Raw genomic sequence first — 13,404 nt, forward strand, 5'->3', positions numbered from 1 at the left:
GTACTTGAAAGGCCAGTCTGTCCAGAGCAAAGTGGAGAAGGAAGAGTTTTGAAACACAGTCAGATCATGAAGACCCTTGCAAACCTGAGCACGAAGCCTAAATGAGCATGGACTGTGAGATTTGGAGCTTTGTTCTACTCACTGAAAGACCGGTAAGCCTTGCCCTCCTTAGAGAGATCAGCTATTTGGGCTAAGGATGCCCAAGACACATTGAGTATACCCATTCCTGCATAATGGGAGTGACCTTAAAGTAAGCGTGGCCTTTCTCCTAAAACTGCAAAACTACTGCATCAATGTATTTGCCATATGCTTCTTACTGACAGACAGAAGATAACAGCAATCATTGTTCACATTTAAATTCTAATGGGTTGCCATAGATTAATGGTGGACTCTTGTCAAAAACTGTTTTTATAATTACTATGAGTGCTTTTATTATTACTAGCTCTCATGTACTTACATAGCCTTCTAGATTCTGCTTACTGAAGCAGTCTTTTCCAAGACCCAGAGTTCTCTGTTCAACCTATCTGCCAAGAATGTTTATTTATATATTTATCTGGCAATTCAACATCTGGCCACTATCAAAATTCACTCTTCCATTTAAAAGACAATAACCTTCAAAACTACATCTGCCTGTATCTTTTTGCAATTTCCTTTCACGTGCTTTGTAAGTCCAACAGCCAGTCTCTCTCCTGCCCAAGGCCATTCCATCATTGGCACCATCTTTGGGAAAGCTCCATTCCAATTCATTCTTGCACAGTAAGATTATAATATAATGCAGTGATTACCATGGACCTGGTTTATTAACTGTGATGGTGTAATTGACTGGATTACCCAGTTCTTAGCTTCCCTCCAACAGTGTTCATCTGAATTGAGAAAGAAATGCATGGCAGAAGGCAATGTAGATGAAAACATTTAAGGAGGACAGGTTTTTTCCCAAAAACCAAAAATTATTTGGAGGTTTTCGATAGGCATACGAGAAGTAAACCATCATGGTAATTTTTATGTGATTCTGAAAACTGCTCTTGAAAGTACTTATTATAGATTTCTTCCACCCCTAGATGACTCAATGCCTTAAGGGCATTTGGGATTGGAAAGGACCGTTAGCTCTTCTTCATCTTCTATCATCAACAGGGTAATTCTTGCATATGTCCTTGAGCAGTTCTCACCAACATGACTCATAGCATTTTTCCCAAACTCTCACAACTATACAACACTCAGTATTATGCTAAAAAGTTAAGGCAAAACTTTGAAGCTGACTTCACTGTTTCTTTCATTACTTACTGTGTAACTTCAGGCAGGTTATATAACCTTTCTGTGTCTCAGGTTTCTCTTCTTAAAATGTTTATAGTGAGTTTGTGTGTGTGTGTGTGTGTGTGTGTGTGTGTGTGTGTGTTTGCAACAATTGATTGATACATTTAAAATAGACCTTGACATATTGCAAGTATTCAATGTATGTTATCTGCTATTAATATCTTTCTGAAAAATGTCATTATTCCTCCTCCATCAAATATCACTCTTAAAAAGTGACCATACTGATTACTTCACAGTTTACATAGGCCATCAAGGCTGAACTCTGTCCTATGCTTATCCTTCTTTTTCTGCTGAGTTAGCCTTTACCATTCTTCCTTTTTATCTCCCATCTTAGGAATTATTCCTCCACCAAAGAATGATTAATCCTTCTGTGTGTCAGATATAACATCCTCCAGAACCTTGTTAACTTTTATCCCCTCTCTCAAATAGCCTCAACATTTTCTTCTTCCATGACTTTTCATTCTGGCCCATAAATATGTTCAAGTATCTTATTTTTAAAAAACTCTGTAGTATAGCCATTTTGGAAGATAGTTTGGCAGTTCTTACAAAGCTAATCATAGTCTTAAAATACAATCCAGCAACTGTATTCCTAGGTATTCAACCAGACGAGTTTAAAACTTACATCCACACCAAAAAGTGCACATGAAATATTTGTAGCATATTTATTCATAATGGACCAAAATTGAAAGCAACTTAGATGTCCTTCAGTATATGAATGAATAAACCAACTATGGTACATCTATACAATGAAATATTGATCAGCAATAAAAAGAAATGAGTTATCAAGTCACAAAAAGACATGGAGGAGACTTAAACACATATTACCAAGTGAAGAAGCCAATCTAAAAAGGCTATGTACTGTATGATTTCAACTATATGACATTCTGGAAAAGGCAGAACTATGGAGACAATAAAAATATTAGTGGCTTCCAGGGATTAAGGAGGGAATAATGGGTAAAGCACAGAGGATTTTTAGGACATGAAACTATTCTTATAACTCATAACGATGGATACATGACATTATTTGGCAAAATATGTACAACTGTACAACAGATATAGTGAGCTTTAAACTATAGATTTAGTTAATAATAACATATCAATACTGGATCATCAGTAATAATAAATGTACCACACAAATGCAAGCTGTTAATAATAGAAGAAACTGGACTGGAAGAGAGGATACATGAGAACTGTCTGTATTTTTGGTGTAATTTTTTCTGTAAATTTAAAACTGCTTTAAGAAATAAAGTTTATTAATAATTTTTAAAACTTTAGGTATTCTGTAAATCTTTTCACAGCAACACCTAGATTAGTTTTTGATCGAGTAACTGGGAGAGGGTACATATATACACCAAAGGGTGGGAATCTTGAGGACCCTCTTAGAACTCTGCCTATCCTACTATCCTATCCTATGCTGTCAACTTGTGGCAATACACTAAAGTTCATGTTCCCTAGACTTGTAAATTGGGCTCCTTTTCTCTTTTTTCTCTTTCCATATATTTCCCTGACTTACTTTAACTACTTCTGTGGTTTCAACTACTTTTTATACAGTGTAAACCACAAAAAATTGATCTGTCCTACCTAGTTAACGCTTCTGAACCCCATACTCATACTTCTAGCTGCCTCTTCATGATAGCGATGGGAATTTCCAATAGAGACTTAAGGAAAACTCATTAATGCTCCTATACACATACCTAAAATAAGAACATAATTCTCCCTGTCAACTTTTTCTTTGAATGAGATCATCATTTACTCAGTTGCTCAAAACAGAAAATTTAGATTTGCTAGATATTTATTGAAGGCTTAGTACAGATTAGGGAATCTCTTAAATTCTTTACAAGTATTAACATTTAATCCTCACAACATCTCTATGGGAAGGGTACTATTATTTGGAAACCTTGGCCAAGAACCTTTCCCAGGGTATTATATCTAGGACAAGCTAGTACTAGAGAGAAAACTGTCTGGCTCATGATCTAAGCTCTTAACTACTGTTCTATTTTTTTTCCCCCAATTCCTGCTTGGTTATTGAATCTGACTAATTATACCTTTGCAGTATCATTCAAAATTATCTCCTTATTTCTAGCTCTGCTATCATGGCCTTGGTTCAGCATCCCATGAAGTACTTCTCTAATCTCCAGACTGGGGTTCCCATCTGCACCTCCCATTTATTTTAAATGACCTCTACATTCCAGGCATATCGATCACACTTAAATGGAAGCAAAATTTTTACTGCCCTACTTAAAGTCTTTCTTATCTAAACTTTGTAGCTTGCCATACAAAACCTTTCTCCATCCGATTTCTGCTCATATTTTCTGCCTTGTCCCTTTGTTTATAAGTGAATCTGTGTCATGTCTCCCAGGGTACCCTTTTCTTTATATGTCTATATTCCTTTCAATGCTGTGAGGGCCTTATGAGCAGGAATCCACATAGCATGATACTTGGCATATAAAATAAATTCAATAAATATACACTGAACAAGCTGTATTTAGAATCTATCTTTCCTTGTTTCAAAATTCCTATTAAAAGATTACTTCAAGATATTAAATGTATACTTTAATTTTGTGACTGAAAATACCAATATATACCATATAATTCTCTCTATATGGAATAAAGGCTCATGTAGTTAATTACATTGGAAATATTTCTAACTATTGAGATCAGGTCCTGGGGTCTAAGTCTCTATTTCATGCATTACACCAATATTTTGTTCAAAGATGTGTGCAACCATATTTGTTTGTTTGCAGGTAGCTGGGCCCACAGCAATGATTTTCTACTCCAACTGCTTCATTTCACCCCACCCGCATTTGTTTTGCTGCTAGATAAAACATCTGACAGTAATCCATCTATTAACTATATAGACATCTGACTATAACAACTGAAGGAAAATGGCAGCTATCAACGGGATGAACAGGATCACCCAAGTACACTAATGGACTGTAATAAACAGCATTTCCCAATAGCATGATTCAAATGTTCTTTCTCAAGTTACAACTAACTGATACAACTGCCTAGTTTGGGGATATTCCTGCTTTAGCAAAATGAGCAAGGTTAATTTCCTGTGGTTACCATTTTAAAATAATTTCTCACATCAGAAAACTTTCAAGCTTTCCCGGTCTTGCCAAGCTTAATCCCTTCCTTGTTTACACTCCTAATAATTTTCATGTGCTCTTTCTGCTAAAACCCAAGGGTGGACTCCTGACCTCCTTGCTTGAGGTGCGAATGATGCCGGTGTTAGTGACTGTTCTGCGGTTTCCGAAAGCTCCTCCTCCCCAGACCGTGACAATTCTTTGGATGCTGAGGTTGGGAAGCAGGACAGGGGACACTCCTGGGGTGCAGCTCGGAGGGAAGGAAGCCGAATCCTGGGGCTTGAAGAGGCGCGAGGGGATCAGCGTGCAATGCGGAGCGTGGATCTTTTGGACCATCCCGCTGCCGTTCAACCTGTCCCCTGCTCTGCTCTCCCGCCGGGCTGTCCGGCGCGGGCCGCTGTCCACAGTGGGTGGTACTGAAAGCAAGGAGCGGGCGCGGGGGCGGCGAGGCGGACAGCTCCTCCGAGCGCCCCCCTCCTCGCTCCGCGGCTCCTCCAGCCCTCCCCTCCTCCCGCAGCCATGTTCCACGCGCGGGGAGGGGTGGGGGAAGGAGAGAGGGACGGGGGATCAGGGCGGAGAGAGCCGGCTCTGCCTCGGGGAAGGAGGGGATGAGAGTTGGGGAGAGCAGCGGGAGGAGGAGGAGGAGGAGGCGGCGGCTAGCGAGGAGCCAGCGCTGGGTCCTGCAGTAGGACTCCCAGGAGCCACCATCATGGTGAAGAGGAAGAGCTCCGAAGGCCAGGAGCAGGACAGCGGCCGCGGCATCCCCCTGCCCATCCAGACCTTCCTGTGGCGGCAAACCAGGTGAGGGGCGCAGAGGGCGCGCCGCGGGCCGCCCTGGGCTGGGGGCGCTCCTGGGGCCGCCTGGGTCACCGCCACTGCCACTGCTGCCACTGCTGCTGAGGCCGCGCCACAGCCTGCAGCTCCCTCTCTGGGGCTGGAAAGCAAGCCCTCAGCACCTGCTTAAAAACACGCATTTTAAAAATATTTCCGTGAAGTTTGGCGACAAGCAGATTGGCAGTTGAATAAATATATACATTATTTAGAGGGTGGGAGGGCAGAAAGCCTAGGAAGAGGGGGCGGGGAACTAGGGAAGATAATTATGACTGGTTGTGCTCTTGCGTCCAATTGCCCCTCCATCTCCTGCTGTAATTCCAGGCCGGTGACCTGTTGTTTTTCCAGCTCCTGTTTGGCGAATATCTGCTGTGCCCACTTGTTAACCATTTTTGCTCGGATTCAGCCAATGTAGTCTTCCTGGTTCAAGACCCTGAGAAGGAGGATATTTTATCATTTCATTTTTTCCTGGAAAGACCTGAAACCTAGTCCAATAAACAGGAAACAAGATTTCCATTATTATTGTTATTAGCAGTAGTAGTATTATTATCAGTATTATTATTTTGGAAATGTACCAGATAACAAATTAGATTCTGGAAATCATAGCCCACAAACTGTGTTCATTTTTAGTTTTTAATATAATTATATACATGAGTAATACACCACTCCTGACCATTGGCAATTTAGAATCTGGTTAGGTAGAAGTCTTCAGAATAAGAGTGGATACAGAAAATGTGGAGAGCCACATCTCTTTCATATATGTAATTACACATGTAAAAGCAAATGTCGTCAGCTGTTCAACACCTGCTCATTAACAGGCTATAGGGAGGCATGAGATTTGGGTTCCAGGCCGGTGACCTGTTGTTTTTCCAGCTCCTGTTTGGCGAATATCTGCTGTGCCCACTTGTTAACCATTTTTGCTCGGATTCAGCCAATGTAGTCTTCCTGGTTCAAGACCCTGAGAAGGAGGATATTTTATCATTTCATTTTTTCCTGGAAAGACCTGAAACCTAGTCCAATAAACAGGAAACAAGATTTCCATTATTATTGTTATTAGCAGTAGTAGTATTATTATCAGTATTATTATTTTGGAAATGTACCAGATAACAAATTAGATTCTGGAAATCATAGCCCACAAACTGTGTTCATTTTTAGTTTTTAATATAATTATATACATGAGTAATACACCACTCCTGACCATTGGCAATTTAGAATCTGGTTAGGTAGAAGTCTTCAGAATAAGAGTGGATACAGAAAATGTGGAGAGCCACATCTCTTTCATATATGTAATTACACATGTAAAAGCAAATGTCGTCAGCTGTTCAACACCTGCTCATTAACAGGCTATAGGGAGGCATGAGATTTGAGTTTCATAGAACCATGTTTTATTCGTTGAAAAAAAATGTCATAAAGATGCTAATCATTTTTACTTATAACAAATATCTCTATTAATTTTTCAGTGCATTTTTGAGGCCTAAACTGGGGAAACAATATGAAGCCTCATGTGTGGTATGTGATATTCACCATTTAATGATTATTTCCATATTCTGTGTGGCAATTTCAACCCAAAGAAAGGCATTAAATTGTACTGACTATATAGATTCACTCACTATATTAATTCACTCAGTAAATATTATTGAGGACCTACTATGTGCTAGGCATAGTTCCACATGATGGGACAGAACAATAATCAAAACACAGAGTTTGCATTCTGGTGGGAGGAAGTCAAGCCACTGACAAATAAGTAAAATACATAATAAGCCCAGATAGTGATAAGCACTATGAGGAAAAATTAAGTAAGAAAGCAGACTGGAGGCAATGGCAGCAGGGGGAGGAGGTGGATTCCATGTTTAGAGCAGTGGATAGGTAAGGTCACCTGCTAATGTGACTCTTAGACAAAGATGTGAATAAAGGGGGGGGGGGGTAAGGAGAGAACAGAGGGGAACAGTACATCTAAAGGACCTTAGCCCAGAGTGGGTAGGGGTAGAGGAGGAGAAGAAAATGTGGAGAGATTACGGAAAACCAGGTGGCGAAGGGCCTTGCAGGGCAAGTATAAGAAGTCCAATCCTTAACAAAATAGAGACTGTTCTAGTGGAAGCTAATGAGATGAGTACCTAGGAACTACTCAAACAAAGTAATGTGCAATTCTGAAACTTTATGTCTTGTATGTTTGGTGTAAGTCTGAAAATAGATAATGTAAAATAATTATGAAAGTAATGCTACCAGTATTTATACTCTATAGAGTGCACTTGTCCTGAGATTCTAAGGGAATCCCGTATCTCTGAAATTTCCCACTTCACAAATTGAAAACAAAAGCCATGAAATCATGAAGCAAAAATCAAGTGAACTTTTCACGGGTTTCATTAAAATCTGGAGCTCAAATAAAGGTCTTCACATTTCATATATTAAAACCTAAAAGTGGAAACCTACCCATTTGGACATTGCCCTGAATATTTGCCAATGACTACATAGATGACTACATAGTAAGGAGTTCTGAAATGTGTTAGGGATTTTAAAATGATGAAATCCAGGGTGCTGAGTGGCTCTGTTGGTTAAGCATTCGGCTCTTGATTTCGACTCAGGTCACGATCTCACAGTTCATGAGATCAAGCCCCGCATCAGGCTCTGTGCTGACGGTGTGGAGCCTGCTTGGGGTTCTCTCTCTCCCTCTCTCTCTCTGCCCCTCCCTTACTCCCACTCTCTATCTCTCTCAAAAATAAATAAAAAAACATTTTTTTTAAATGATGAAAGCCAACTAGAGAGTTAAAAATACAGGTACACACACTCAAGTAGGAATTTGTTTTGTTGTATCACCTGCCCTTCAAAGTTGCCACAAGGATATTTTTAAAATATAAATTTCTAATAAGGACCTTTAAATGAAATTTGTTGTTGTACTTAGCTCAAGGTAGAGTAATTTGACACTTAAAAAACCTCTGGGCCTTCCATAGATCACGTTTACAATTATACTAGCTTAAAATAATCCTAACTTTTCCCTGTTCTTGGCAAAGATATGTCTGACATTTTTAATATAGTCATGCAATATAAAATAACTAAGTCACGTAAATAAATAAAAGTATAAAAAACGATGTTCAGGGTTGAAAAAATAATAAAAAACTCATATTAGTAACATTTAAGAAGAAAGTAACATTAAGTGCCCAGAGTGCTCTGCTATTATAAAATACAACTCCTGCTATTATAAAATACAACTCATCCTCTAAAATGTTTTCAACAAGACTGCGTAAATTCTTTATAATCTTTTGATTCCCAACATACTCACCCTTTACTTAATGAATACTTAGATACCTCAGGGCTGAAGAATTTAAAAGCATTTGGATCTGTCTTTATTTAGTTTTTTTTTTTTTTAAAAAAGACGGTATCTCTCCTTTTACTCCTTATTTTCCTTTTTTGAGTCAAAAAGTAATTAGGTTTCTTTGAAGAATCTCTCCATTAAGCTGTGTCTTTTTCTCTGGCATCCTAATAATATCAATAATACAGCTTGAATACTTGGAACTTGTATTATGATCACTCTAGAGCACACCTCCACAATTTTCTTGATCACTTGTGGCATGAAGCAGCAATCACGTTCAGTTCATACAAGTCGAATATTTATTAAATTTATTTTAATATTTGGTAGCTCTACTTTCCTTAACGTCTTATAGTGATGTCCTCCTCATCCAAACAATAAGCACAACAGAAACTGAGTAGGTCACATTTATTCTGGGATGCTTCACTTTCCGGAAGTATCCCTGGACAAGACAGAAGATTTAATAAATGAGCAAAACTTATGGCATGCTTCCCTTCTTTTTCTTCTCTCCCTCCCTTTCTTTGTTTATTCAACAGATATATTAAGTATTTTTACGATGACAGGCATTAGGTTAGGAATGTCTTGTGCCAGGTTGTCGCTAGGGACATGGAATAATTCAGGGGCCCCAAAATCAGATTTCTTGAAAGAACTGTAACTTTGTTAGCGCTTGTTGAAAATTGACATAAATTCTGCCCTCAAAACACTTTCAGAAAAGACATTTTACTTTGTTCTGCAGTTGTCACAGACCCTTTGGATGCCTCAGCAGCATTTTATAAAATATTACTTCTAAGAATTTCATGAGTTAAATGTGTTGTTGCGCTTTTTTTTTAAGAGGAAGCTTATTTTGGTGGAAAGAAAAATCATTTAATAATTCAAGTCATGTATTTTAAATCAAAAACCTAAAATGGGTAAAAAGAAATTCTCACGGAACCATTATATGTCAACATATACTATGAAATGCTGTGTGAGTGCACCCTCAAATATCTCATCCACTGATTTGCATCTTGTAGTACCTTGGTGTCCATTTTCTCACCAATCAGGATCTCCAATTCCTTATTTTACATGTTTTTTTTTCTTCTTTTTTGGTATCTACAGTCCTTTGAACGAGTGTTGGTAGAGAATAAACTGCATGGCCTTTCTCCAGCCCTCTCTGAAGCCATCCAGAGCATTTCCAGATGGGAGCTGGTACAAGCTGCTTTGCCTCACGTCCTCCACTGCACTGCAACCCTGCTTTCGAACAGGAACAAGTTAGGTTGGTTCTTCTGCATTGCTTCTTCATGGCCTCTGACCATCTACACTCATGGTAACGACATTTACTGGGCACCTACTATTTTCCCAGGCCCTGTACACACGTGATCTCATTAAATCCTCACAAAAGCCCCCTCCCATTGATACCACCGTGATCTCCATCTTACCAACAAAGAAACTGTCACCCTTGTCTTAAAATTTTTAATTATTTTCCAATATATGTGAATATATTTTCCTTTTAAACATTAGAAGATTATAGGGAAGCTAAAGACTATCACCCATCCAAGACGAGTTCCAATCAGATTTGTCTCCTTTACCCTCTCAACTCCCAAAGTGACCCCTTGCACTTTGCAGTACTGAGTGTATGTGCATGCGTGTGCGTAAAATTTCTTCCTCTTTTTTAGATTATTTTACAGATTGCTTTTCTAACATGGTAATATGTCCTAACATCCACCCCATGTTTGCATACATTCTCTACATGCTCTTTTCCATCCAGTTCTTTGCCCTAATTTGGGTTTCTGCTCAAATGTTACCTTTATAGAGGCATTTCTTGATCACACTGTCTAAAGTAGAGTAATCGTTATCTTCAGACCCTTCAGACCTGATGTTCTTAACCACTATGCTGCCTATTTGGGAAGATTTTATATATATATAAAATATATATATAATATATATATATATATATTTTATATATATATATAACTGAAGACATGTGATATTCCTATGACAGTATATTATTCTGTAGGGATTTTAACCAGTTAGGAAGCCCCAAAACAAGAATAAACCCTTCCAGCAGTGGTTGTAAGAGGTACAGAGAAATGCCAGTGTCTCCCAGGAAATCAAGCCACAGAGCAAAGCAAGGATGTTCTTCCCAGACCCAAAGTGGACATCAATTGTTCTGGTGGCAGAGTTGGTCTTAATTCGGTTCTGTGGTTGTCCCCGTGCAGGCCACCAGGATAAACTCGGTGTTGCTGAAACAAAGCTCCTTCACACCCTGCACTGGATGCTCCTGGAGGCCCCCCAGGACTGCAACAGTGAGCGGTTTGGGGGCACAGACCGTGGCTCCAGCTGGGGTGGCAGCAGCAGTGCTTTCATCCACCAGGTAGAAAACCAGGGTTCCCCTGGGCAGCCTTGCCAAAGCAGCTCCAATGATGAAGAAGAGAACAACCGAAGGAAGATCTTCCAGAACTCCATGGCTACTGTGGAGCTCTTTGTGTTTCTGTTTGCTCCTCTGGTACACAGGATCAAGGTAAGCAGGGGCTAGTATGAGGCTGAGGGTGGATAGATGTGAGGTGGGCTTCAGATGATGCTTCCATATTTCCATATTTGGTTGACCAGATCTTGATATGATCTCCTAGCAAGCCAAGACATGGAGAGCTTTATTTTTATATCAAACCACTGGACATTATTTCAAAAACACAATTCTTTGCATATCATTTATCTACTTAAAAATCTTCAGTGGTTCTCCTTCTGTCCCAAGATAATGTCCAAATATTAAACATGGCATATCAAGTCAAGCATGATCCAAAGCTTCAGTTTCTTTTTTAATTTGTCGTTTGCTAGTCCCTACTGGTATCATCATGACCCAGCTCTGGGAGCCATTCCCTGAATATGCCCTTGCTGTTCACTCTGCTCTCTTTCCTTCCTCTGTTCTTCTCATGATTCCTCAAAGCTTAACTTCAGTGTTATCATTTCCATGAAGTTGTTCCTCTGAAACTCCCCATGTAGACTTAGTCACTATCTCCTTTGTATTTCTCTACAGCACCTTATAGCTATCTCTATTATAATGCAGATCTAGAGCAGAAGTTTTAAGTGTTTTATATACTGTGGATTTTTTGACAGTGTGATACAAGGTGAGAATTGCTTTTCAAAATATTTCTTAAAGCATAAAATACAAAACATAGGATTACATGGAAACCAATTGTATTAAAATACAATTATATACAAGTATCCCTTGGATCTGAAAAAGATTATCATTTGAAATTACTATGCCACCACTCTCTAGCTGTGTGATCTTGGTGATATTACTTAACGTCTCAGATCCTCCATTGCACACAGTTGTGGATATCTCTAACACAAGGTGAATATATGTGAAGACACAGTACGTTTCCAACACATGGAGAGAAATCAAGATCTATTTGTTATTTCTGTGGATGAATAAATTCCATCTGAGGGCTATGTTAAGAGTTAGGAAGAAAATAACATACTCAAATGTTCTTTAATAGAATATTAGGATCCTGGGGCGCCTGGGTGGCGCAGTCGGTTAAGCGTCCGACTTCAGCCAGGTCACGATCTCGCGGTCCGTGAGTTCGAGCCCCGCGTCGGGCTCTGGGCTGATGGCTCAGAGCCTGGAGCCTGTTTCCGATTCTGTGTCTCCCTCTCTCTCTGCCCCTCCCCCGTTCATGCTCTGTCTCTCTCTGTCCCAAAAATAAAAATAAACGTTGAAAAAAAAAAAAAAAGAATATTAGGATCCTGATGAATGGGTGTTCCAAGTTGTGTGTGTGTGTGTGTGTGTGTGTGTGTGTGTGTGTGTATGTGTATGTATATGTAGGTGATTGTGAGCCCACTAACAATCACTATAAGGAGAATGAACTAGTGAGTCTTCACTCATTTTAGTTTTAGTTAAAATTCACTTTCACTTGACTCTGTCCAATTGCTGCTAGGAATAGAACTGAAATTACCTGTAACTTCCCAAACTGCTTTACGTGCACTGGCCACATTTCCCATGAAACATACTAAAAATTTTAAATGTTGTAAAATCAAATTGCTGCTTTAAAAACTTTGGCTTTCCATTTTAAAAAGTCTTTTATGATGGATACATTTACTAAAAAGCATTACTGTAATTGAGACCATCCCCTGGCCTATGGGGCCTGCAGGTCTAGGCCCCTGCCCACCTTCTCAGCCTCATCTCCCTCCATATCAATAGGCTTTTTCTCGTTCACTAACCTCTAAGCTCACTTGAGGCTCACCCTCAAACTCATTCTTGCTTTCAAGTCCGGCACTGGTTTTTCCTTCTGTTGGAAACATTTACCCTCCCCCTCATCCCCTAAATTTTCATATGGCCGTGACCTTCTTATCAATTCACTCACAACTCACATGTCATCACTTCAAAACGAATTTTCCTGGCTACCTTAGTGTCATTAGCACATGCCTGTACTTTTTTTTCCCTCTTAGTACTTATCAGTACCCGAAATTATTTTCTGTGGTTGTTTTCATGTTTCTTGCCCATCACCCTCCTAGAACAGAGTTCTTGAGCAAAGGGACACTGCCCATCCAGGTCACACTGTATTTCCAGTGTCTAAAAATGAGGTACCCAATAAATATTTAACAACTGACTCACTGAGTAGACCCAACTTATTATCAGAGGCTGATCCAGGTGCCAAGAGTAGCAATTATATGTAGGTACATAGTCCTTCAAATGGAGAAGACAGGAAAGAAGGCTTCTTGAAAAACTGATAGCCCATAGAGGTGACTATCTGTGGAGAAGTAGCCCCTGGACTAAAAAATGTGTAAGTGTAGAAGTGACAGGAGTGGCTGTGATGTTATCTGAAGACAAGGCTGAGAGTCCAAGTCCAAGCCTGCACTTGAATCCAGTGCTTGTTGCTTCCTACTGTACGACTTTGA

General features: G+C 39.6%; 1 protein-coding gene across 9 annotated transcripts in view; it reads left to right on the forward strand.

Annotated features, from left to right (window-relative positions):
• The first annotated feature begins 4,975 nt into the window (after window positions 1-4,975).
• Window positions 4,976-13,404, forward strand: part of UNC80 (unc-80 homolog, NALCN channel complex subunit) — a 223,233-nt gene continuing 214,804 nt past the window's right edge. For all 9 annotated transcript variants that reach the window (XM_030326989.1, XM_032594509.1, XM_032594506.1 and 6 more), the window contains exons 1-4: window positions 4,976-5,198; window positions 6,689-6,737; window positions 9,628-9,784; window positions 10,728-11,029. In XM_030326989.1, the coding sequence (XP_030182849.1) occupies window positions 5,107-5,198; window positions 6,689-6,737; window positions 9,628-9,784; window positions 10,728-11,029 (600 nt within the window). In that variant the 5' untranslated portion in view covers window positions 4,976-5,106. The remainder of the gene's footprint in view (window positions 5,199-6,688; window positions 6,738-9,627; window positions 9,785-10,727; window positions 11,030-13,404) is intronic.

The sequence above is a fragment of the Lynx canadensis genome, chromosome C1 (genome assembly GCF_007474595.2).
Source record: "Lynx canadensis isolate LIC74 chromosome C1, mLynCan4.pri.v2, whole genome shotgun sequence".
In the NCBI taxonomy this organism is placed as follows: domain Eukaryota; kingdom Metazoa; phylum Chordata; class Mammalia; order Carnivora; family Felidae; genus Lynx; species Lynx canadensis.